The sequence below is a fragment of the Megascapheus bottae genome, chromosome 17 (genome assembly GCF_031878675.1).
Source record: "Megascapheus bottae isolate mThoBot1 chromosome 17, mThoBot2.hap1, whole genome shotgun sequence".
In the NCBI taxonomy this organism is placed as follows: Eukaryota; Metazoa; Chordata; class Mammalia; order Rodentia; family Geomyidae; genus Megascapheus; species Megascapheus bottae.
Genome location: NC_143525.1, coordinates 20,769,492 through 20,796,446, shown reverse-complemented (window position 1 = coordinate 20,796,446; position 26,955 = coordinate 20,769,492). Strand labels below are relative to the sequence as shown.

Here is a 26,955-nt window from a genome sequence, read left to right as displayed (position 1 = left end):
GGAAAGATTCATAATAATAAAGAAGTAAGTGAGGTGGAAATCTTCAAGGTACAAATACTGAAAATTAATATTAGTAAAGTATAAATAAAAGAAAGCAAACATTTCCAGGAAATTATTGGCAGAAAAGAAAAAAAAAACTGTTCTGAGGTGGTACTGCCCAATTATGTAATGAGATCCTTTTGCAAAAAATGTACTATTTTCTTCATGGTACATTGACTCTCAATGTTAGAGTGTTTGTAATTTGTGATGCTTTTGTTTTCTGAGCAAATAACCTTGGTAGTTAAAAAAAAGAAATATAAAGAGGTTGGGCATTGGTGGCTACTCAGGAGACTGAGATCTGAGGATTGTGGTCAAAGCCAATCTGGGCAGGTAAGTCTTTTGTGACTCTTGTTTTTTTTTTTTTTTTTTTGCCAGTCCTGGGCTTCGGCTCAGGGCCTGAGCACTGTCCTTGGACTTTCTCAAGGCTAGAGCTCTACCACTTGAGCCTCAGCACCACTTCTGGCTTTTTTCTATGTATGTGGTACCGAGGAATCGAACCCGGATCTTCATGCATGCTAGGCAAGCACTTTAACCACTAGGCCAAACTCCCGGCCTCTTTTGTGACTCTTATCTCCAATAAAGCACCCTAAAAACTGGAAGTGCTGTTGTGGCTCTGGTGATAGAGTGCTAGCCTTGAGCAGAAAAGCTCACGTCCTGAGTTCAAGCCCCAAGACTGGCACAAATACATTCATAAATACATATATACATGCATGTGTACGTACATACATACATACATACATACATACATACATACATATTACCTAGCTCATGTTGTAATAAAGAAAAAATAGTACTTCAAATCAGAAATGTAAAGCAATATGCAGCTTATAGAATGCCTGAGTATGGAGAGAATACGGGAAGTCTTTCCTTTTCCAACTTCCCAAGGCTACTGGCATTTTAACTTCCTCCATAGAAATAGCAGTGGGCTGCTTTCTCTCTCCTGAAACCATCCTGGATTCCTCTTCCAACGTAACATTTTAAACCTGGAAAGTTCAGTTTGGGAAGTTCTTTTTCTTAAGGTTTTGATCCTCTGATGGACTGGTTTTATTGATTTCATCTTTTTTTTCTACCGTTCTCTTCCACTTTTAGGGACTTTTCTGATTCTATTGGTTCCCTAAGATAACTGAGGATAAACACTTCATTTTAAAATCAGTTGGTTAAGCAATATTACTTAATTTATATCATGATGATTGAATTCCACTATAACTTAAATATCAAGGTATAAAGAAATATGGAATGGCTCATTTTCCCTTGTCTAGTTTTTAGTGATCCTCAAACTTTTCTTAAAATTTTATTATTTCATTTTGTTTCCAGTCCTGGGCTTGAGCACAGGGCCTGAGCACTGTCCTTGGGCTTTCTCAAAGCTAGCACTTCACCACTTGAGCTACAACACTATTTCTGGCTTTTTTTTCTCTATGTATGTGGTACTGAACATTTGAACCTGGATCTTCGTGCATGCTAGGCAAGCACCCTACCACTAGGCCAAGCTCTCAGCTCAAGCCCCAAACTTTCAAATGATGTATTCTGGACTTTTGTAAAGTTTTCAGTATCTACATTATTTTTAAAATCATGTTTGAAAAGAAAAGTGATGTCATTTTTTTTTTCTTTACAGTTTCTCAGTACTTACCAGCCCTGGGTGTTAGATTACCTTTGAACAGCTGTGGGATGTAATTTGTGCCTGGAAACATGAACTCATCTGAAACAGATGGGTGTCCCCTTACCACGTCCTCCCTCCTCTCTCTCAGATATCACCTCCTTCCTACGGGGTTTCATCTCTCCCTTTTTAAAGCCCACGTTCTTTCCCCAAGAATGAAAGAAAACATAAACAAAATCTAGTAACATTTACCTAATCCTTTTAGGTAAAGAAGTGGCTTTGTGTTTGTAAAAACACATGTAGACTTACTTTCTCTCTCTCCTTTCTAGTATTTTCTTCCCTCTTTTCTTCTTGAAGTTACTAGATAACTTTAGTTCTGGTTGATTTTTCCATAGCATGTTGCAATTTATAACATATAACTTTATCAGTGGAACAAATACTGCCTTCCATTGCTGATTTTATTTTTGTTTGTTTGTTTGTTTGTTTTGCCAGTCCTGGGGCTTAAACTCAGGGCCTGGGCACCATCTCCAAGCTCTCTATCACTTGAACACAACACTTCTGTTTATGTGATACTGAAGAATCAAACCTAGTGCTTCTTTCACGAATGCTGGGCTAGCACTGTGCCACTTAGCCACATTCCCAGCCCTGTTTGTTTTTGAGGTGGGAATCTCTCTAGTTATCTATGCTGGTCTAGAACTGGGCTCAAGTGATCCTTCTGCCCCAGCTTCCTGAGTGCTTGGATTACAGGAATGTGCTACACTTTGGTTAACCTGGAATGTTTGTTCTTATTGTTTGTTCCATACAAAGTCTCATTGCACAGTTGTTGGCCTGAAACTCCTGTTCTTCCTGATCCTCTTGAGTTCTGGGATTACAGTCATGTATTACCACACCCTGTTCTTTAAGTTCTTACGAAGCAAGAATACCAGACCCTTGATAAACATGTGTTGGATAGTTGAGTTTCAAGAACAAATTTTGGTTTTACATTCCCCAAGTATCAATTTCATTGCCAACGTTTTCTGTTTGGAGAAACACAAAGGGTAATATTCCTGAAATTCTTATGTGTTATATATAAAAAAAGCTATTATGGGCTGGGAGTTTGGCCTAGTGGTAGAGTGCTTGCCTAGCATGCACAAAGACTGGGGTTCCATTCCTCGGTACTACATACATAGAAAAAAGTCGTAAGTGATGCTGTGGCTCAAGTGGTAGAGCTCTAGCTTGGAGAAAGCCCAAGGACAGTGCTCAGGTCCTGAGTTCAAGCCCCAGGACTAGGAGGAAAAAAGCTATTATACTATTGTATATAACAAAAGCTGAATACTACTACTAATGCATTAAAATCAAACTAAAATTACCATCAGAAATTAATCCCTTCTTGTCACCCTTCTAAGCTTCCACAATTAATTTTCTTAATCTATTTAATAACAATTTCAGGCACATGTAGGGAATCTTGACGTTAGAGATGCTTAACTCCCTTCTCTTTCTACTGTATCAGTGCAGTGGATAGTTCTTTATTTGTCTTGCCTCATTCCCTCATTGTAGGGTACCAGTTAAAAAAATTATACTAATTTGAATTTAGAAACCGCATCACTTTTCTTGGCACCTTTTTAGTTTATAAAAACAGCAAATGTGCCAGGCATTAGTGGCTCATACCTGCAGTCCTAGCTATTTAAGAGGCTGAGATCTGAGAATCAACATGCAAAGCCAGGCTGAGAAGAAAAGTTCATGAGATGCTTGTCTCCAACTAACCACACAGAAACATAAGAACAACAACAAATACCCCCCCCATCCTTAAATGGATCTTAGGGACAGCACTAAGACCACAAGTTCAAACCCCAAGACTAGCATAAACAAGTAGCAAATGTATAAGCACAAATAATAGTGTTGAACAGCAATGGATTTTTTTTTTTTTGCCAGTCCTGGGGCATGAACTCAGGGCCTAAGCACTTGGTCTTTCCTCAAGGCTAGTGCTCTACCACTTGAGCCACAGCACCACTTCCAGCTTTTCTATATATGTGATACCAAGGAATGGAGCCCAGGTCTTCATGCATGCTTAGCAAACACTGTACCACTAGGCCAAACACCCAGCCCAGCAATGTATTTTTAAACAGGGCTTATGATTTGTAATATCTCAGTCATGCAAAATAATGTTAGGAAAATCTATTATAATATAGCAATGTTGCCCTTAAATTTGCCTAGAAGACCCATTTCAATGAGGCTTTTGTCTAGCATGCATGCAAAAAAATATCACACAGAATATTTCCTTGTTCACCAGCCAGAGTTCCAACAGTTGAGTGAACAGAGTTACAATGTTATTCTTTCTCAACACTAGTTAGATACCAGCCAAATTTCAGGTTCATTGTTAACTTTGTCATTAGATACCTTGTTAAATCTCAAGCTACAATTTCCAAGTGCCCAATATATTCCCATGTGGTTTATTTGTCTAAAAGATCTGTTAATGAGATGTGGGGATTTGAGTTGCCACCATGGCAACCTTGCAGTATGGCTTGATTCTATTTCCTAGATACAGAAACTCAGGAACATCTCACCAGCTGCTTGTTTGGTACTGATAGCTGGTAACATGGAAATGTCAAGAGATTATGTGGCTAACCTATTTACAAGATACAAGCAGATAAATCGCCTGCTCCCCACATTAGAACACACCACGGCCCATACATTATTTTGCAGCAATCTTTTAATTAAAAGGTCTTGTTTCTTATTCTTTTAATGTTATTTATTCTCATACTTTATCACGGTCACAATTTCTAGCCTGAAAGTAGTCTTCTTTCTTTCTTTCTTTCTTTCTTTCTTTCTTTCTTTCTTTCTTTCTTTCTTTCTTTCTTTTTCTGCCTTCCTTCCTTTCTTTTTCCTTCCTTCCTTCCTTCCTTCCTTCCTTCCTTCCTTCCTTTTTTCCTTCCTTCATTCCATCCCTCTTTTTGCTGCTGGGACTCAGTTCTTAGTGCATGTTAGGTAAGTGCTATAGCACTACACTCAACTCTAGCCCCCTGAGAAAAAATTGACTGAGTTCTTCCTTCCCAGCCCCTCTTTCTCTCCTGTCTTGGGGTTAGAACTTCAAACCTCCTGGATGCTAGGCTGATGTTCTACTACTTGAGTCATCCCTCCACCTACTAATTTTTGCTGCTTTAATTTTTTTGTCTAAACTTTTCTTCCATGACTGGCTTCAAATGGAGATGTTTCTGCTTTCAGCTTCCTGAGTAACTAGCATTACAGACATGAGCCACCACTATCCAGTTCCCTTCTTTGCTTTTATGGTAGTTTCTTGGTCTCTCTATCTCCCATTCCTCCACTCCCACTGCCAAATCTTTAAATCATGCACCCCAATCTTTGAATTTGCTGTTCAACTCATATTCAGTAAAATAAAATCTTGACTAGGGTCAAGATTTTTTTTCCTTTTAAAAGTAGAAAGACTATGGAAGAGATTTGGCTTCAATTTAACAAGTAGAAAAAGACAGATAAATGATATATATATATATGACTATGCAGTGTTATGAAATTTAGAAAAGTCTTTAAAATACTCTGCAAGTAAATGTGGACAGGAAATATGTAATTTTATGCCGCTCGAACTTGTTTCTCTGGTACTAACTTTTGACCCCATGTAGGTCACTTTCGGTAATGGTATTCAAAACACCAGATTGTACTTTTTTAGCAAAATCTAAGTGTGGTATGGAGTCTCCGAGAGATGCCACAAGCCAAGGCGTTTAGAAAAAATTCAAGGTCTGCCACATTCCCAGACTTTGACCAGGGCAGCCCCGATGTCCTAGGTCCACTGGGGGAATGAGAAGGCTGGCGAGGGGGAGGCCGGGGTTATCTGTTGTTTTCGTTTGTTTGTGTATGCCTTTGGGAAGAAGGCGGTGAGATCTCCCGGGAGGAGACAGTCGGGGCGCTGACAGCTCCAGAAGTCCAGAGCGCGCAGGCTGAAGTGCTCCGAGCCCGGGAGGGCGCTTCGAGACTGGGTCCCAGTCCGCCCGTCCCCTGCCTATTCCCCGCCCACCGTGGCCACGCCCTCTCATAGCCCCGCCCCCAGACGCGCAGCGCCAATGGCAGGGGGCGGAGAGGGGACGTGCGTGCGTCCGCCCACTCCGTCTTCCCAGAGCCCCGCCCTCAGGTGTTTTAGACCAGGAGGCGGGGCGGGGATTGGGCGGGACGCTAGTCTCTCTGTCGGGCGCGCGCCTGGACCTGTCTGCGCGGAGCCGCGCGGGGCCGAGCGGCGGAGACGCGCAGTCGCGGCGGGGGCGCGCAGTTCGCGGCGGCTTCCTCACACCCATTTCGGAGCTCCGTCACCCCGTGCCCGGTCCACCGAGACGACGCGTCGGGGCCTAACGGCTGTGCGGCTGCGGCGGACGACGCCGAGCATGGTGAGGAGGGCCCCGGGGGCCGGAGCGTCCGGGGGCTGGTGGGGTGTGTGTGGGGGGGGGTGGCGAGGATGCCCTCCCTCGTGGGCAGGGGTGCGAAGGCGCGGCGGGAGAGGGCAAGAAGGAGTTGGGGCGTCTGAGGTGCGTGGCGCAGCGGGCCCGGAACCCACCCACCTAGGCCCGGCCCGAGGTAGGGTTCGCCTGCAGGAGCCCGCCCGCCCCACCCCCGCTCGGAAGATGCTGAGGTGCGGGGCGGGCGGGGACTCCGGGCGGACGCGGACCCCGGGACCGGCAGGGTCGGGCCTGGGGCGGGCGGGCGGGCCGGCGCGCTGCGGCAGCAGGTTCGACAGGGTCCGTCGCACCCGGAACATCGTTCGAGGCTCCAAGCTGGCTGGCCTGGGTTGACTCGGTCCTCCCCCCCCCCCGCCCGCCGCCCCTTCCCTCGGAGGAAAAATAGATTCATTTCATGAGCACCCTGTCTTCCTGGGGAGGGCGGGGGGGGGCCGGGAAGGGGTCGTGTGTGTGTGCAGATATCCAAATTCCTGAAGCCCGGGCTGCGGGACTAGTCTAGGTTCTGGGAGAGCCAAGTGGGCCGCTGCAGACATCCGTGCACTCATCGATCTCGGGGTTTTGTTTGTTTGTTTGTGCGGTGCCCGTAACCTAAGGGGTTGTTTCTTCTGAGCCCACCTCTCTTCCTTACCTCCCTCTCTCTCTCTCTGCCCGCCTCCCCCTACCCCCCAAACCAGGACTTTGATTGGCTTTGATTGCTGCTTTGGAACGATAAAAGTCTGCGAAGGAAATAAAGATGATCATGTTGGTTGTCTGTTGAGGACGTTCCCAAAGGGAGAATGAAAAAAAATTTTTTTTTGGTTTTTGTTTTTGGTTGGACTGCAGCTATGAGCAGTATGATCTCATTAAATTCTATCCCACAGCGTCTCTGAGCAGTGAGAGATGTGGACAGATGTGTTGTTAGTTAGATGTGTGAGGTGGGTCCGAAAGGTTAAATAACTGCAACGTTCCAGCTAGTGAAAAGTAAAATAAATAAATAAATAAAAATTGGAGCTGAGATTGTAACTCAGGGATGCTAGCTAGATCCCTAATGCTGGTGCTTTGTCTGGTGTGTTTTGTGTGTGCTTGCACAACGACCATGTATTTTGGGGGGGACACTTAGAGGAGAGAATGAATGATATTAGAACAGCTAGGGCTTGGGGAGTATTAGCATTAAAAAAGCGAAAATAAACATTAATCTAACAGTGGGTGCTGTTTATGGTTATGGGCTGAAGAAACTTCAAAGGTGTAGAGAAATCCTATGTTCTTGATAAGACCACAGTAAAACATTACGTGATTATTATGTCTTTATGTTCCAGATACTATTCTTTGTGCCAAGACGAATACAATTTATGATCACTGGCTATTGAGTTTGAGTATTTACAATAAAGAGTCTCATGATAATCTACTAAGTGATACTCATATGGAGTATGTGAATCAGTTGAATTAAAAAAGTTTCAAGTACAAGTTTCTAGGAATATATTATATATGAAAAATTATAGCTAGTCATATAGGTACAATGACAGTTTGTTTTCCTCCTTCAGCAAGGAATACTGTCAAAAATTTTAGGTTGTACTAAACCTAGAATTAGAATTTGTGTGTGTGTGTGTGCATATGTGTGTTTGTGCGTGCGCGCGAGCGCGTGCGCACCTGCGCGTTGATCCTGGGGCTTCAATTTAAGACGTGAGGTTTTCTTTTCTTTCTGTTTTTTCTTTTCCTCCAGGGTAGCATTCCATTACTTGAGCCACATCTCTGCTTCTGGCTTTTTATGGTTACTTGAAGATCAGAGTATCAGACTTTCTTGCGTTGGCTGGCTTGGAGCCCAGGTCCTCAGATCTCAGCCTCCTGAGTAGCTAGGATAATTGGTGTGAGCCACAAGCACCAGTTAGTATTTTGCTTTATCATTGCACACTTACACAGTAATATTTAAAGGACTCAAGCAGAAGAAAGCATTCATAATTTATTTCCTGTTGAGTTAAAAGGCATTATAAATTAAGAAGCTGGTAATGTAGCTGATAGGATTTCTTTCAAGTCATGTGACAGATAAGTAATTGGCCTCTCCTTAAAAAAAAGAAAAAAAAAGTCTTAATTTAAAAATACACTTACAGGCCAGGCATTTGGCCTAGTGTAGAGTGCTTGCAGCATGCACAAAGACCGGGGTTCAATTCCTTGGTACCACATACATAGAAAAAAGCTGGAAGTGGTGCTGAGGCTCAAGTGGTAGAGCTCTAAGACCGGGGTTCAATTCCTTGGTACCACATACATAGAAAAAAGCTGGAAGTGGTGCTGAGGCTCAAGTGGTAGAGCTCTAGCCTTGAGAAAGCCCAAGGACAGTGCTCAGGTCCCAAGCTCAAGCCCAGGACTGGCAAAAAAATAATAAAAAATAATTTAAAAAGGTACACTTAATATCCCATTTTACTGAAGCTTTTGTGGTTTTGTGGTTCAGAATTGTGATTAAGACAGATCTCCATCTAGATTGAAATGGCACATTGTGAAATGCACTTTACACACAGAAGTTCGCAGGTGGCTAGAAAGACAAAGGGACAATTTTCCCATCACCTTCATTTTTTTCAATGCAGTAGCACAAGTTTACAATCTGACAGTGATGCTAGAGATAGAGATTTAGAGGAGAGTGAGCCACTAGTGCAGTGTTATAGCCAGAAAGCCACGCAGTTACCCTCAGGTGTAAAAGTGCTGTGGAGGACATAAGAGGGTGCTGTCTATGGAGGCACAAGACAATAGTGCCTGAATTTGCATACTCAGTATTTCCAGTATCTGTCTTTATGGTGTCATCTAGGGCCTACACCAGTAAGTACCTCTCAACCTGCTTCATTTATGAAATGCTTTGCCATATTGCATACACCTGTTATTTACATTTCAGGCCCTTTGAGGGGTGAAACTTTCCCATGATTTTATTTCTGCTTGGAAATTCAGTTCCAAACTCTTTTTCTCAAGTGCAGTTATAACATTATGTTCAGTTTTATCAGTTATACTATCATCATACTTTTTGTTTGGCCTTATACTCCCTGATATATAAATTTTACAGTAAATGTTAATAGGCTACTTTTCTCACTTCCCCTCCTGCCTTCGTTAATGTGTAACAAGAGTCAGCAGACTCTGCCAAGGGAGATATTAAATATTTTAGATATTGCAGACGGCATGGTGTCTGTTTTGGTAACTGTAGCACAGAACAGTCAAACACAATGCTTTACAGAGACCGCTTTGTAGAGACTGAAACTTAATTTTTTAAAATTGTTTTTAACCTGTCAGAGGATTTATTTTTTATTTTTTTTGTTTCCTTTACCATTTAAACATGTAGAAAAACCGTTAGCTCCTGGGCTTTGAGAACAGGCTGTGAGCCCCATCTCCTCCATTTTATTTAGCACACAATCTTGGTCTGTAAGAATTTTCAGGAAGGCTTACTAAATAACTTGTAGTAAGACACTATTGGTTAAAATATTGCCTTTAGTGGTAGAGAAGCAAATTTCAACTAGTATCTATATATTATTATTTTGTTATGTAGCTAATGGCTAAGGCTAAGTTCAAGGTAAAGCATATAAGGAAATACTTATCGGTCATGCAGTTTACTGAGTATAGAGTTAAAACAAACAAGTAGTGACTGGCTCTGCTTGAGCTGGCTAGTAATGACCACTCATAGCCTTCTTTTACATGTAGGAACAGATTTTCAACTAAGAGCCTTTTGGGAATCTTTCAAGGGTGTGAGAAGATTACTGCCAACATTTCTTACCAAGATAACTCTGAAAATTAGAGTAGCTCACTTTATTTTATAGGATAGAATTAATTTAGTCCTTAGAGAAGTAAATAATAATTGGTTTTTGTTACCGTGTATTGTTTTACTAACTAAAAAGATTTGGCAGGTAATGGTAATATTTGGTAAGTGATGGATTTTTTTTTTTTTTGCCAGTCCTGGGGACTGAACTCAGGGCCTGAGCACTGTCCTTGGGCTTTCCTCAAGGCTAGAGCTCTACCACTTGAGCCACAGCACCACTTCTGGCTTTTCTATGTATGTTGTACTGAGGAATTGAACCTGGGTCTTTGTGAATGCTAGGTCAGCATTCTACCATTAGGCCAAACTCCTCACATAGATTTTTTTTTTAATAGAGAAGTTTTCCTTAAGAAAAGCACTGTTTAGTCAGGCACAGTGGCTCACATCTATAATCCTAGCAATAATATTCAGGAGGCTGAGATCTGAGCATTGCAGCTCAAAGCCAGCACTAAAGTCTGTGAGACTCTTATCTCCAATTAACCACTACAAAACCAGAAGTGGTGCTGTGACTCCAGCAGTAGGGTAGTAGTCTTGAGTTGAAGAGCTCAGGCCCAGAGTTCAAGCCCCATGACCAAAAAGAAAAGAAAAATAAAAGCACTTCTTTTCACAAAAGCAATTACTGTTGTGACAGAATGTCTTAAATTTTAAAAACTACAGCTTTAAAATTTCTTATATTTAAATTTATTCTATAATTTTTAAAGGTTATGTAGATTTTCAAAATTATTTATAGCATCGTTTATTATTTAAAGCATGTTTGAACATACTTTATAGCATATGGAAGATAGTAGTCAATATTTAATAACTACATTTGTTTTGATAGTTTGCATTATGTAATATTTAATATTAAGTCAATTGAAAAGCATTAGAGATGGAAGATGACTGGTGGATTTTCATTTCTCTTTCTCTCTCTCTCTCTTTCTCTTTTTGTCTCTCTCTCTTTTGTGTACCAATTCTGGTTCTTGAACTCTGAGCCTGGTTGCTGTCCTTGTGCTTTTGTGCTCAAGGATAGTGCACTACCACTTGAGCTAAAGCTTCACTTTTGACTTTTTGGTAGTTTTAGTGGACCTTCCTGCTTAGGCTGGCTTTGAACTGTGTTCTTAGTTCTCAGCCTCCTGTGTAGTTAGAATTACAAATGAGAGCCACCTGTACCTGGCTACTGTGAAGTTTTTATCTAGGAAATCATTTGGGAAAGCTACAATTTTAATTAAGCCTTTGGTTTTATTAAGCATTCAAATGTATCTAATAATTAATAATGAATCTAATAATAAAGCTGTATAACAGGCTGTAAACATGTCCCAATGTGAAATAATGGGAAAAATAACTTCAAAGTAGTTTAAAAAAATGTGTATCCTTGTTGGTGTCTGTGCCATTGTAGTTAAGAATTGGCTTTTTGAGTTTTTAAAGTATTGCATTGGCAGGACTGGAACTGTATCAAGTATACTGTGATCCTATATAAACATTTAACACTAGAGAATGAATTCCTAGACGTCTGTAGCCTTCTATTGCTAATTATTATCAGTATTAAGCTTGGGGTAGGCTAAGAAATGTTTCACTGCCTTTCAGACATCAACACATAGGCTCTGAAGCTTGGGAATTACAGTCTAGGAAGAAGAAATTTATAGCCTAGAAAACTGCTTAAGAAGTTAATCCACCCTTCATAGATATCTTTGTTATGGTCATATATTATGCTGACATTGATTTCTATTTTCAGATACATAATTACCAAAACCAACACTTGCAAGCCACCTCCTCTTCTCCATCTTTCTTTAAGGGAAACCTAATATCCCTACCCTTAAGAGATGACCTCAGGACACTATCCATTTGTCCTTTTTGGCTTTGATATAGAAGAGCGCTGTCTGTACTCTAACTTTCCCTCAAGACAGACAGAGAGGCCAAGGTGAGGGGATTTTCAAAATAGCTAATTTTTTGAGACTGAATACCTCTGGCTGGTTTGGAAGTCCCAGGCTAAAATGATCCTCCTGATTTCACTCAGTCTCCTGATTAGCTGGGACCATAAGCACTTTGCCAGACTAAGAGAGGATTTTTTGTGATTACTCTAATGTTGGCATTGCAGACATGTTTTTATTTTTGTTCTTTTTTTTTTCTTGTCTTCCTCTGTCTTCTTCCCAGATGGCAAACATTAATTCTCAGAGACAATGTGGTACTAACTGTTGATGAACAAACAAATTATTTTCTCAAATGGTAATTGGCAGAGAAATAGTAAAGTTAGTACTTCACATTAGTATGCAAAGCAGCCCTTAGTTGATTTATTCCCCATACTTCTTGCCAAGTCATGTCTGCTTAAAAACCCTGTGGACTTTGGTGGGAGTATTGTGGTTGAAGAAGGTAAGTGATTTAAGGATAATATTCGAAAATTGTTGAGTCACTGTTTAGAGACCTGCTGAGAGCTTTCAATTTGTTATTTAGGTGGATATTGAACTTTAAAGGTTTATGAAGAAACAAGGTTAAGAACATTTCAGGGCAAGGAGTTTGGCTTAGGGGTAGAGTGCTTGCCTAGCATGCACAAAGACCTGGGTTCTATTCCTCAGTACCACATAGAGAGAAAAAGGCAGATGTGTTGGTGTGGCTGAAGTGGTAGAGTTCTAGCCTTGAGAAAACCCAAGAACAGTGCTCAGGCCCTGAGTTCAAGCCCCAGGACTGGCCAAAAAGCAAAAAGAAAAGAAAAAGAACATTTCATACTTTTTTTCAATCAGCTATTCATACTGGTCATTTCCTGCGGGGAAGAAAACCAGTGAACAAATGAGTTTTTTTCTTCTTGAAGAGTTGTTGGTGTTTTTTTTTGTTTTTTTTTTTTTTTAACTTACTGTTAACTTGAATAGATGGGAGATCAAGGTTTTTGAAAGTTAATATTTTCACCCAATAAGATATGCTTTTGAATAAAGGGTCACTTGTTAAGATCACTCATAATATGGATTCACCTGTATACTTGTATGATGGAATTCATACTTCCTATTCAGTTTTTATTTTCTTGCCATCAGTTCTGTAAATTCTCTTGACTTAGTTTTTTTAATTAAATAATTTATTAACATTTTTTATATTTTTATTGTAATTAATAAAAGGGTTACATGATATTTGCCAGATAGAAGGGGCATTAATTCACATTTTATTAACATTTTTATATCATACTTCAAATGACGTGTTTAACAAATAAGTATTCATAAGGGAATCTATATACAATAATTGGACTTGGATTTTAGAACATAATCAAAATTAGTCTGAGGGTTTGTCATAGGTTTTTTTTGTTTTGTTTTGTTTTTTTGTTTGTCTGGTTTTTTTTGCCAGTCCTGGGCTTGAGCTCAGGGCCTGAGCACTGTTCTTGGACTTTCTCAAGGCTAGAGCTCTACCACTTGAGCCTCAGCACCACTTCCAGCTTTTTTTTTTTTTTTACCAGTCCTGGGCTTGAGCTCAGGGCCTGAGCACTGTCCTTGGACTTTCTCAAGGCTGGAGCTCTACCACTTGAGCCTCAGCACCACTTCTGGCTTTTTTCTATGTATGTGATGCCGAGGAATTGAACCCGGGTCTTCATGCATGCTAGGCAAGCACTTTAACCACTAGGCCAAACTCCTGGCCAGAGTCATAAGTTTTTATGTCTATGTAGTTGTGTTTATATTTCCAGTACCATATCCATAGCATTGATTATGCAACTATTGAGTCTTTGCTCTTGTACTGTTTGGATCCTCCACACTGCTTTCCAGAGTAGCTGAACTAGTTTATAATCCCACCAGCAGAGCAGTAGGGTTCCTTTTTCTCCACTACCCTACCAGCATCTGTCATTGTCTGAGTTCAAAATCTTGGCCATTCTTGTTGGGGTAAGGTGGTATCTTAGGGTTGTTTTTATTTGCATTTCCTTTATGACCATGGATGATGAACATTTTCTTATGTGCTTTTCTGCCATTTTAATCTCTTCTTTTGATAAGTCTCTCTTTAGTTCCCTTGCCCATTTAGTGAATGGTTTGTTGGGTTTGGGGGAGATTAGTTTCTTGAGTTCCCTGTAGATACTGGATATTAAGCATTTGTCTTGACTTAGTTTTCATTCTAAGTCACTAATTTGACTTTAGAGGCCAGGCCATTCATCTCATTTATGAGGATTTTGTTCTTGACACTCTGTTATTCCATTTTCATGTTACCTAATTGCCTTTTCTTCATCTTTTCTTCCCCCATAAATAATGGTGTTCTCTATTATTCTTTTGTGGCTGTTACAATTTTTATATACAGTAGTGACTAATCTGTATACTGGCCATGTACTGGGTACAATTTCATTGTTAAATGTGCTAATTTTTTAAATCATTTTAACAACACAAAGACATAAGTACAATTATTATTCTTATTTTGCAGATGACCAACCAAGGAACAGAAAAGTGAAGTAATTTACTCAAGATTCTACAGCTTCTAAGTGTTGGATTTATCTATTTTTGTTGGAGTGGTCCTATTCTTAGCTACTCTGCACCACCTCAGGAATTGGTAATTCCTGTCTTTGTTGCCTTTGGATACCTTTGTTAAGTTTGTTAAGATGCTTTTGGTTGTGAAAAGTAAAATCTGATTTTAGTTATCTTAGTGAAAATAAAAATATAGTGTAATGGTAACAGGGCATTTCACTTACACCAAGGAAGAAAAATCAAGTTTGGAGCACACTTTTAAGTATTGACTTAGGAAGATTAGAGAAAAGTGAATGTACTTTCTTAAATGAAACTCTGTTTCTATGGCTTCAAGTTTGAATTTCTTAATTAAAAATTCCATACTGTCAGGGAAAAATTTAATGATTTTAGATCCACAGTAGTGGTGGTGGTGATTTATATGTATGTTCAGGTAGTATATAAGGAATAGAATTTAGTTCTATTTTATTGAAAAGGCACCAACTAGAGGGGGAGTAGATGGGTAGGTTTATAAGCTTCAGACAAAGCCATTAGAGATTCTAATTGAGTCTCAAGGAAGTACATTGTGAATCTGTGAGCTACTCTATGAGGGACAGACCTAGTAGCTAAAAATTAAACAGTATTCAGTCTGAATGAATAATTTAGTGTTATCTATTAAACCATTGTGTTCTGGCAGGTAACTTGAGAAAGTTCATGTTAGTGTTTCTGTGTTTGTAGCAAATCATGTTTGGATGAGTGAAGTATTTCTACTTTCCTTTCTCTTTTTTCCTAGAGATAATTATCAATTTTGTTTTGCCTTTATAAATTTATTCATTTAATATTTTTATAACATAAAATACTTTAGTGTATTACATATGTAAAAGAAAATCTAGAAAAACATGAAGAGTAAAAGTTGCTTGTAATTCCATTACTTTACTGGTCTTGTAGTATTTTATTTTTCTGTGTGTATAAAAAGAATGATCATGGGCTGGGAGTTTGGCCTAGTGGTTAAAGTGCACGAAGACCCGGGTTCAATTCCTCCGTACCACATACATAGAAAAAAAGCCAGAAATGGTGCTGAGGCTCAAGCGGTAGAGCTCTTGCCTTAAGAAAGTCCAAGGACAGTGCTCAGGCCCTGAGCTCAAGCCCAGGACTGGCAAAAAAAAAAAAAGAATGATCATTTAAGCCAACTTTATATTTAGTTTCTTGGATAATTCAAACTATCTCTAAAAATTTGCAGAGGATCAACAACCTTGGAATATCTTGTCCTTGTTTTAGAGAGGAAGAGTCATCAGGGCCCTATTAGTTAGGTAGATTTGTATAAAACAAGTTAGTACCAATTCCTCTAGAGGATGCTTTAACAGGACCCTTTGAATATGTCCCTAAAGCCACTCTTTCCAAAGCTGTTGTTAGGTAGAGATGCTAAGGTCTTGGGATAGGGACATTTATATAGAGACTTCCCAGACTATAAATTAAGACCTCTGAGGAAGTCAGTGGGCAGAAGAATTTTCAATGGTATTCACAGCATAAGCATACTCTAAAGAGACACACTGTACTATGATAAGTACAATGATTCAAAGAATACAGTTTTATTTTAGAAGAGAATTTATTGAGGTGAAATTCATTTTCTATTACTCTTATCCATTATTATATTATACATCACCTTGGATGGTAACCACGGATCTATATTCTGCCTGTGGACTTACCATCTATTATGAAAATTTCATGTATCATTGTCATAATAGTTGACCTTTCATTCTGACCTCTTTTGCATAACATGTTATTTTGGAGCTCCATCAGCATTGTAGCAGAAACCAGCATTTCATTCTTTTTTATACATTCTTGTTGAGCATTAAGACAAAACTTTTCCCAATCCTCACCCCAGAAATAAAGGTTATCTTTTGGCACCCTCTGTAGTCTGGTGTCCACTTCTTATGTGTTTAGTTTCAGGATTACCAAAGACAAAAGTCATAAGCTCATTGCTGGTGTGGTGATATTTCAGTGGTTCTCTACCACTTGGAGCCACAGTGTTACTTCCAGTTTTCAGGTGGTTAATTGGATATAAAGTCTCACAGACCATTCTGCCTGGGCTGGCTTTGAGCCTTGATCCTCGGATCTTACAGTATAAGCACATGGCTTCCTCCTCCTTCTTTCCCTTTTTCTTTTATCCAGTTATTTCCTTTTAATAGTTGTTAAATAGCTGTTCAATGCATCTGTCCAGGGAAAAGAGGTAGTTTGCAAGATGCTTAAATTCATCTTATCTAGGTAGGACCAGAGCATCTGTGTATTATTGCCATTAAAAAGACTATGTGATTTGGGCTGGAGATGTGCATTATTGATAGAGTGCTTACCCAGCGTGCATAAAACCTTAGGTTCAATTCCTCAATACCGTATAAACAAAAAAGGCTGGAAGTGGCACTGTGGCTAAGTGGTAGAGTGTTAGCCTTGAGCAAAAAAGCAGCTCAGGGAAAGTGCCCAGGGCCTGAATTCAAGACCCAGGACTGGCAAAAAGAAAAAAAGAAAGAGACTATGTGATTCACTGTATGGTTTAAAGCTGATTTGTTATTTTCTTTTTAAGTAAGGTCATCCAGAAAACATGGCCACTGCAATTAGGGAGGTGGGAGTTTGGAGACAGACCAGAACACTTCTATTGAAGAACTATCTGATTAAATGTAGGACTAAAAAAAGTAGTGTTCAGGTAAGTCAGAATACTACTTTATTATGCCTTTTGTAGTTTATAAGTTTTGCTTTCTATTTTTTTTTGTAGTCATGTGACTTGAACTCTGGGCCTGGGCACTGTCTCTGAGCTCTTCAGCTCAAGGCTACCACCCTACCCCTTGAGCCATAGCCCCACTTCCTGTTTTCTAATGATTAATTGGAGATAAGAATCTCATGTTCTTTAGTGCCCATGCTGGCTTTGAACTGCAATCCTCCCATTTCAGCCTCCTGAGCCACCGCGGAAATTTTTATTACAATTTTATTTCCTTTGCTTTGTAAAATAAAAGCTTATTGTGTTCATTATATTAGCGTGGGAAAGGTACCCATTGTTATCCTATGTTAATTTTTTTTTTCCAGTCCTGGGGCTTGAATTTAGGGTCTGAGCACTGTTCTTGGGCTAGAGATCTACCATATAAGCCACAGCACCACTTCTGGCTTTTTTTCTATGTATATCGTACTGAGGAACTGAACCCAGAGCTTCGTGCATGCTAGGCAAGCACTCTACCACTAGGCCAAACTCTCGGCCCTAAATTTAGTTAATTTCTTGTATAAGTACTTAATTTTGAATCCTAGATATGTGTTTCTCAGTATTCACATATCTTTCTGTCATTCTAGTTTTGTTTTTTCTTTCTTTCTTTCTTTTTGGCAAATCCTGGGGCTTAAAATCAGAACCTAGGTATTGTCCTGAGTTTCTTTTTCTCAAGGCTAGTACTCTACCATTTGAACCACAGCATCATTTCCACCTTTTTCTGAGTTGTTTGTTAGAGATAAGAGTCTCATAGACTTTTCTGTCCAGGCTGGCTTCAAATTGCAATCCTCAGATCTCAGCCTCCTGAATAGGTAGGATTACAGATGTGAGCCACCAGCACCTGGCTTCAGTCTATAATTTTATGCATCACAACTTTATGTTTAGATTGAGAAAATATTACATGACATAACAGATATATTCCCCAGCGTGGATTGCTTTGGGTAAAACAAAGTAAGAAGTCTAGTTAACCAGCTACTAATAATGTCAATGAGCAGAAATATTATTTTCTCCTGAAACTAGCAGATAAATAGTAGTTCATCCCTACCAAAGCTAATCATAGAACTTAATTGAATATGGTTGTATGAATTTAGAAATTATTATTTATAAGTAAAATATATTTTGTTAGCTTGTTATCAGTTACACGGTGGGGGGGATTTCATTGTTTTATCTTTACACATTTATATTATTTTGAACTCCATTTTACCCTTAGTGCCACACTCTACTCGCTTTCTTCTAAGAAATAGCGCCCCCAACAAGTTTGCTTGTTTTATTTCAAAAGACATATATTATTAAAGTATGATTTGTATGTTTTTGTGGTATGTGTGTAGAGTTGTTACAATTTACTCCAACAGAATATGCATTAGTGTATTTTTATTATTAAGATAATTAAATATTACATTTTATGTCACCATTTTGTGTAACTTGAGTCTTAAAATACCTCAGCAGAACTGAATATAAAGCAAAAATCGTATAATGTTCCTATTGAATTTGATAGCATGCTCAATATTCTAGTTCTTTTGGGATAATCTTTTGTACATAATAATACTATATTACTTGCATAAAGACCTTGATTTGCTGTTATCACTATACTTTGTTTCTTTTATTATAGGAAATTCTTTTTCCACTGTTTTTTTTATTTTGGTTAATATTAATTAGTATGATGCATCCAAATAAGAAATATGGAGAAGTACCTGATACAGAACTTAACCCTATGGACAAGTCTATTCTTTCTAACCTTATTCTTGGATACACTCCAGTGACTAATATTACAAGTGACATCATGCAGAGAGTATCTACAGATCACCTTCAAGATGGTATTTTTATCTTGTATATGTATTATTATATTTATGTATCTTATATATAATATACATTATATAACATGAATTCTCTTCAATATTGATTGGCTTGCTTTATGAGTAACATACGTATATGTAAATTTATTTATTTATTATTTATTTTTTGGTCAGCCATGGGGCTTGAACTCAGAGCCTGGCACTGTTCCTGAGATTTTTTTTGTGCTCAAGGCTAGCACTTTACTACTCTGAGCTACAGCTCCACTTCCAGCTTTCTGGTGATTGATTGGAGATAAGAGTCTCGTGGACTTTCCTGCCTGGGTTGGTTTTGAACTATGATCCTCAGATCTCAGCCTCCTGAATAGCTAGGATTACAGACCCAATACCATCACTCAGCTGTAACTAATTTTTTTTTTGCCAGTCCTGGGGCTTGAACTAAGGGTCTGGTCACTGTCCCTGGGCTTCTTTTGTTCAAGGCTAACACTCTACCACTTGAGCCACAGTGCCACTTCTGGCCTTTTCTGTTTATACAGTCCTGAGGAATTGAACCCAGGACTTCATGCATGCTAGGTGAGCACTTCATCACTAAGTCACTTTCCCAGTCCTGTAACTGATATTTTTAACACTGAGAAATATATTGTCTTGCCAAAAGCTAGCTTTGCAAAAATATTAAAACATTTAGTTCTGCTTCCTAGTAGTTTTGTGAAACACTAATTTATGTTCTTGGTGATGTATGTCATATATTTTTATATGCTGTATTTTTTGGACATTTTAAAATAAAGTACATATGTATGGAATGAATTTTTACTGCAAATCTTAAGATTAAGCTGTCTGACTATGGATTGTTGTCAGTTAACATACACAGTGGACATGGTGTCAGAACTACTCAACAGTAAAATTTATTAGAAGCCATTGAGATTCAAGAAATAGCAAGCTCTTGGTAAAATAGATCTGTGTATTTTACACTATGCTTTATCACATTCATATCTTGTATGCTATACAGATACATAATTTATGTATAAAATGAGAGCTGAGTATAAAATGGCATTTTTTAAGTTATTCAGAAATATTTTCTTAGAATTATCTTCTTTTCTAAGGGAGAGAATACAATAAAGTACATATAAAATAATCCTTTTACTAACTATAATTATAAAATCAATTTACTCTATTTATAGAAAATATTTATGAGGGACTGGGATGTATCTCAGTAGCAGAGCACTTGTCCTTGCCTAGCAAGTGCAATGTCCTGGGTTTGATCCCCAGTACCAAAAAAGAAAAGACAAAAAAATACAGTTTAAATAAAAATTAAAAAATAAAACATTTATGAGTTAATTGCATTGTTTTATTTTATAGATATAATCACTGAGAAGTATGCAAGTGAGAAAGAAATGGTAGCATCTAGTCATTTTAAGTCCAGCAACTTTGTAGGTGTGGTTTTCAAAGACTTGATGTCCTATGAACTCCGTTTCTTTCCCGATATGATTCCAGTGTCTTCCATTTATATGGATTCAAGAGGTAATTATCTAATTACTGAAGTTTATTAAGTGCTTGTTTTTGCTCTTAGTTTTATGTGTAAAATTAGGTGAGATCCAGATTTGATATTTTCAACTGTTCAAAATGGAAACCGTTCAGAGTGTAGTATAAAAACATTATGAATACACAAAGATACCTTGTAAAATTATTTATGTAACAACCCTTTTTATTTTAATGTAAAGTGTATATGACCTGTTTCTTTTATGTAATTCTTTTCACTTACAATATGTACAAGCATGCAAAATCTGAGTCTTTCACCAGTGAGCTTTATTAAGTTTACATTCGGAACATGGAAAACAATCTTCAGTTGTTCAAACCTGTGAAGAGTTATTATCATTCGTAATGTTTAGTACTTAATACTAAAGCCATTGTGCTCAGTATGGACTTTATGACTTAATTCCAAAAACTGTTGTGGGAAATTATTTGTATTTTTTTAAATCAACCTAGACTGTGCTTGAATCTAGTGAACACTGAAAGTCTTTATGAAATAACTTACCCTTAAAACAGAAAGTAATATATTCCAAGTAATTATTTAAATAGCCAAATTTATGTATTTATTCATTTATCATTCAGTATTCTAAAATATTTTTGCATTAAAATGTATTATTTTAAAAATGAAGCACAAAGTGGTGAGATGTACAAAGTAAAGAGAATATTTCTTTTTTTATGTCATTTGCATGCATTTTTGACTGAACCTATTTTATTGATGTATGTATGTATGTATGTGTGTACGTGCATGTGTGCTTGAAATTGGGATCTAGGCCCTGTACCTTAGCTTTTTTGCTCAAGGCTGTCTGTCTACCAATTGACCTACAGATAGATCTCAGCCTTCTAAATAGCTAGGTGTAAGCTTGGCTTAACCCTATTTCAACCTATGTTAATGTTATCAGGACATAACCACATTATAAGTTGAAGAGTATCTTTATAGCAAGAAAACAAGAGTCAACAGAAATAATTAAATTGGTATTCTCTTATTAACAAATTAGTGACTTAAAGACACCACAAACTGATATTCTCACAGTGTAGAACCCAGAAAGCAGAAATAAGGATTGCTGAGGGAAATAAAGATGTGATAGGGCCATGTTCCATCTAGAGGCTCCAGGGGATGATGCACTCTGTGTCTCCCATCTGCTGGTGGCTGCCAGCATTCGTTGGCTTGTGGCAGCAGCACTTCAGTCTTCTGCCTTGCTGGATACATTGTCTTCTCTTCTGTGGATGTCACGTCTTCCTCTCTTGTTCAGACGCTAGTGACTATTTTTGGGGTCCATATAGATAATGTAGGATGTTTGCCTCAGGTAAAAATTCTTAATTTGATTATATCTGCCAAGATCTTTTTTCCATATAAAGGAATATTTTCAGAGATCAGAGATCAGAACTTGATATCTTTGGGAGTAATTATTTAGTTTACTATACTTGCTCCAATTTTTTAAACCTTTTTTTGCTTGGTGAGAGTAGGATTGGAACTTGGGACTTTATACTTGCTGGGTAGGTGCTCTACCACTTGAGCCACTGTGTCAAAAGTTTTTGCACTTATCAGTTTGCAGATAGGTTCTTTCTTTATTCCTGGGCTGGCTTCAGTTTGTGATCCCCTGAACCCTGGCTCCAAGGTAGCTAAGAGTCTTGAGTCTTGAGTCATCATAACCAGCAGTATACTGACATCTACATATTAATTATTACATATTTTTCTAAAATTAAATTGTTTTCCAAAATTCTGAATAAGAAATTGGGAATATTAGAGATATGATTTGTCTTTGAAGGACAATGATGTGTTTTTGTTGGTCCTATAGAGATTTATAGATTATTGAGGTTATTGATTTATTGATTGGTAGCCCTCAAGAGCCTTCAGAACCTTTAGAAGGAAGCACGTACATGATATACAAAATCTTACCTCTCTATTTGAAATTGAATAGGGAAGGTGGGAAATCAAGATAAGGGGGGGAGGGTAGGAGGAAAATTGGGACCATGTCATGAGAAAGAGTATCAATGTTTGTGAAGTTATGCACCTTTTATCTGGTGAATATAATGTAACCCTTCTATTAATCACAATAAAAAAATGTAAAAAAAAATCTTACCTCTCACATTTTTCTCCCTGTAGCTGGCTGTTCAAAATCATGTGAGGCTGCTCAGTACTGGTCCTCAGGGTTTACAGTTTTACAGGCATCCATAGATGCTGCCATCATAGAGGTAAAAGTGGTTAAAAACAAACCATATTCTAATAATTACAAACCTTTCTCCTTGAGTACATATCACTTAATGAATATGAGTATTTTATTATCTGAATCCTAATTTAAGAAATAGTTGTCATTTACTAGATATGGGTTCTAAGTTATGTTCTAATATTAACCCACTTAATGTCTTACAACTGTATAATACAGAGATATGTGACAATAATACAGGTTCAAAGTAAAAATAGAGGCTGTCAGAACAAAGTGAATGCTTTTATATTTTCTCATTACAGTTGAAGACCAATGTTTCTATTTGGAAGGAGCTGGAGTCCACTAAAGCTATTATTATGGGGGAAACTGCTATTATAGAAATAGACACCTTTCCCCGAGGAGTGATATTAATATACCTAGTCATTGCATTTTCACCTTTTGGATACTTTTTGGCAATTCATATTGTAGCAGAAAAAGAAAAAAAGTTAAAGGAATTTTTAAAGATAATGGGACTTCATGACACTGCATTTTGGTATGTTATCAAAAGCTTATTATTCAATAAAACTTACAATTATATTAAAATCTTATAGCTCTTCAGAGTTATTAGTCTACTGATGAGGTACTCTTTTCTTTTCTTTTCTTTTCTTTTCTTTTCTTTTCTTTTCTTTTCTTTTCTTTCTTGTCAGTCATGGGGCTTGAACTCTGGGTCTGGGTGTTGTCCCTGAGCGATTCAGCTCAAGGCTACTGCCCTACCCCTTGAGCCACAGCACCACTTACAGTTTTCTAGTGGTTCACTGGAGATAAGAGTCTCATGGACTTTAGTGCCCAGGCTGGCTTTGGACCTTGATCCTCAGATTTCAGCCTCCTGAGTAGCTAGAATTACAGGCATGAGCCACTGCACTCAGCTAACGATACCTTTAAAATCTGTTTTATGTTTTTGTTAAACTTATGAAGCATGTTCTGTTTCATTGCACTGAAGATAGGAGACCTGAGACATCTAGATATTTGCTGATTATCTCCTTCCCTGATCTAGTGCATACATGATACTGAACAATTAGTTAAATACTTTAAAAGTCTACATAAGCCATTTCTGGACTTCTTTCCTCCTGAAAAATGAGGCTCTTTTTGATCAGTGAAGATAAATTTGTAGAGCAGACACATAAAATAAGCTTGTGAGCTTTAACATTGTTTTTGTGCAATTATAATTTTATAGACACATTTGTATGTATTTCTGAGGTGTGGTGATTTACACCTCTAAGCCCAGCCCTAAGACGTGGGGACTGAGTTTCAGGTAAGCCTGGATAAATAGCAAGACCCTGTCTCCAAATGGAAAAAAAATCCCACCAAAAAGCCCCCTATTATATTCTGTATGTATGTTTAAAACTATTTGAAAAGTTTATTCTACTTAGCCTAATCTGATAATGATAGCACTTTACATAATGAGATATTGTGTGTAATGTATTTTCTTTATTTTTTGGGTAGCTTTCTTTTTTTAATTTTGGAAATGGGGTATTTAAGATACATTGGATTATTCCTTGATGGGGAAATAGCTGGATGAATTTAGGCAAATCTGTCTATCAAATACCCAAGTCTTGTCTCTGTAAAATGTATTAAATTTTGTTAATTTGCTTGCTTTTTACCACATATGATATTATTACTTCATAATATCATGTATTAAGTCATAACCTGCCATCTGAAAAAGATAAGATGCTATCTGAAAAGATAAAATTACATTACATTAAATGCTGTAGCAATTCCATTGATTTCTGACTTAAAGAAGAAATCTTGATATAAAATATTTTTTTTGTTATTGCTCTTGTTTATCAACACCTTGCACTGTGTAAAAATAGTAATTATATCATTGATTTGCAAAGAGCTCTGATTGTTTACCATAGCAAAGGCATCAGCAATTTAAGTATAGTATATTCCTTAAGAAATGCTATTATAAGCTGAGTGCCATGGCTCATGCTTGTAATCCTAGTTACGCAGGAGGCTGAGATCTGAGGATCTCAGTTCAAAGCCAGCCTGGGCACTAAAGACAGAAAGACTCTTATCTCCAATTAACCACCAGAAAACTGAAAATGACACAGTCACTCAAGGGTAGGGCATTAGCCTTGAGCTTCTAAGAGCTCAGGGACAATGTCCAGACCAGAGTTCAAGTCCCACAACGGATCAAAAAACAAAAAGCCAATACATTGACTCATTAAACTGCATATTAAGCAAATCAGGGATAAACATTATTGGATTTTTGAGAATATTTAACTTAAATTAATTGTGTACTTCTACTATTGCTAAAATTATTTTGGTTCTGTAAGATGATTTTACTCCAAATTGATTTTTTAATCAATAAAACACTATATTTGTAATTACTTTTAAGTGTTAATTTTCAATATACAAAACACAAAAATATGGTTAATAATAAGATGACTAAAATGAATTTGAAGTTTTGTTTGGACTGATTTTTTAGCTGCTAATCCCCATGTGTTTGATTATAAATGTTTGTGCATTCTCATTTTTAGGCTATCGTGGGTGCTTCTGTATGCAAGCTTGATTTTCCTCATGTCCCTTCTAATGTCAGTCATTGCAACAGCTTCTTCATTATTCCCTCAAAGTAGCAGTTTTGTAATATTTCTACTCTTTTTCCTGTATGGATTATCATCTGTAAGTTTTTTTAAGTAGTTTTAAATTAGCTTACATTAGTTATACAGTCTCTGTGTAAATATTTTCACATTGTCAGTGAAGGAGTGGAATGTTAAATAGTTGGTAATATGGCAAAGTCTTTGTTTTTGTTTTTTGCTAAGCATTGGGACTGAACACTGTCTCTGAGCTTCTTTTGCTTAAGGTTAGCACCCTAACACTTGTGCCAGAGGGCTTCCTCTAGCTTTTTCTGCCTTTTTGGTATTGGGAAATTAAACCCAGGACTTCATGCGTGCTAGGCAAGCATTCTATCACTAAGCCACATTCCCAGCCCTCAGAAAAGTCTTTTTCTTTGCTCTACTTACTATCAGTTCCCCACCAAAGATATATTGTTACTAAGTTACTGATAAATAACTTAAAAATAGATGACATAACATCATTGTACTTCTATATTTTTTAGAAAAGTTTTTTTAAAGTAGTCTTCAAGTTTAAATTTAACTTGTTCTTATATGTTATATAAGATCATTATTATCTTTTTTTTTTTTTTCAGTGGGTCATGGCTTGAACTCTGGGCCTGGGCACAGTCCTTGAGCTTTTCAGCTCAAGGCTACCACCCTACCCCTAGAGCCACGGCCCCACTTCCGATTTTCTAGTGGTTTATTGGAGATAAGAGTCACACCTTTTTTAGTGCTGGGGCTGGCTTTGAACTGCAATTCTCAGATCTCAGCCTCCTGGGTAACTAGGAAGAATTTCAGGTGTGAGCCACCCCAAATGATCATTATTATCTTTATATAATGACTTGTGTAACATTGTTTATCACTATTGGACCTTTTTCCTTTTTTGCCTTAATGAAATTCTGTTTCCAGTTTGTGATTCAATAGGATGACTAAAGATATTTTTGTAAATGTAGCTCTTAGTCTTAACACTGATTTGTGTAGGCTGAATGCTCAGGTTAATGACCAACCAGTCAGTTTCTTATCAGTACTCCTTTCTCATTGGGACTCCTTTGTTTATGTGCCTGTTGGAAAGTTGGTGAATATTTTGACTATTACCTCCACTCTTTGAAATGATAAATTACAAAAAAAAGTCCTTCATGTACCTCTAAATATAATTATATTGAGTTTAAAAAGTGATTCTTGAACCAGACACGGTGGCTCACGCCTTTAATCCTAGCTACTCAGGAAGCCTGAGATCTGAGGATCAGTTTCAAAGCCAACCTGGACACTAAGGTCCATGAGAGTATTATCTCCAATTAATGACTTGAAAATGGGAAGTGGGGCTGTGGCTCATGGGGTACAGTGATAGGCTTGTGCTGAAGAGCTCAGGGACAATGCCCAGGCCCAGGGATAGGGCTGTAACCTTGAGCTGAAGAGCTCAGAGACAGAGCCCAGGCTGAGTTCAAGCCCCATGACCCACAAAAAAAAAAAAAAATAGTGGATCCAGGTACTAGTGGCTTACATCTGGTAAGCTGGTGGCTCAGCTCAAGAGGCTGAGATCTAAGGATCTCAGTTCAGAGCCAGCCCAAGCACTAAAGACAGTGAGACTGTGATCTTCAATTAACCACCAGAAAAGTGGAAGTGGTGCTGTGATTTAAGTGATAGAGCCTTGAGTTGAAGAGCTTATGGATAGCGCCCAGGCCCAGAATTTTAAGCCCCACAACTGACCAAAAAAAAAGGAATCACATTTAAAAGCTTATTGATGTATTGTCATGTATTTAACTGCAGAAGCACATGGCTTGTTATAGTTTCTACCGTGTAGGTCTAGTTATGCTTACTATCTTTAATATTTGTTAGATGAAAAAAGTAAATAATATCATTACTTATGTGAAAATAAAATCTTGCCTATAGTAGCTGAACAAGGGAGGATTTCATTGTGACATTTC

The 26,955-nt window shown here is 37.9% G+C and overlaps 1 protein-coding gene across 1 annotated transcript in view; it reads left to right on the top strand.

Moving 5' to 3' along the window:
• The first annotated feature begins 5,916 nt into the window (after window positions 1-5,916).
• Window positions 5,917-26,955, top strand: part of Abca5 (ATP binding cassette subfamily A member 5) — a 68,694-nt gene continuing 47,655 nt past the window's right edge. Inside the window, exons 1-8 of the mRNA XM_090350195.1 lie at window positions 5,917-6,003; window positions 14,192-14,317; window positions 16,787-16,906; window positions 18,564-18,768; window positions 20,101-20,262; window positions 22,376-22,464; window positions 22,739-22,968; window positions 24,956-25,097. Of these exons, the coding sequence (XP_090206321.1) occupies window positions 16,805-16,906; window positions 18,564-18,768; window positions 20,101-20,262; window positions 22,376-22,464; window positions 22,739-22,968; window positions 24,956-25,097 (930 nt within the window). The 5' untranslated portion in view covers window positions 5,917-6,003; window positions 14,192-14,317; window positions 16,787-16,804. The remainder of the gene's footprint in view (window positions 6,004-14,191; window positions 14,318-16,786; window positions 16,907-18,563; window positions 18,769-20,100; window positions 20,263-22,375; window positions 22,465-22,738; window positions 22,969-24,955; window positions 25,098-26,955) is intronic.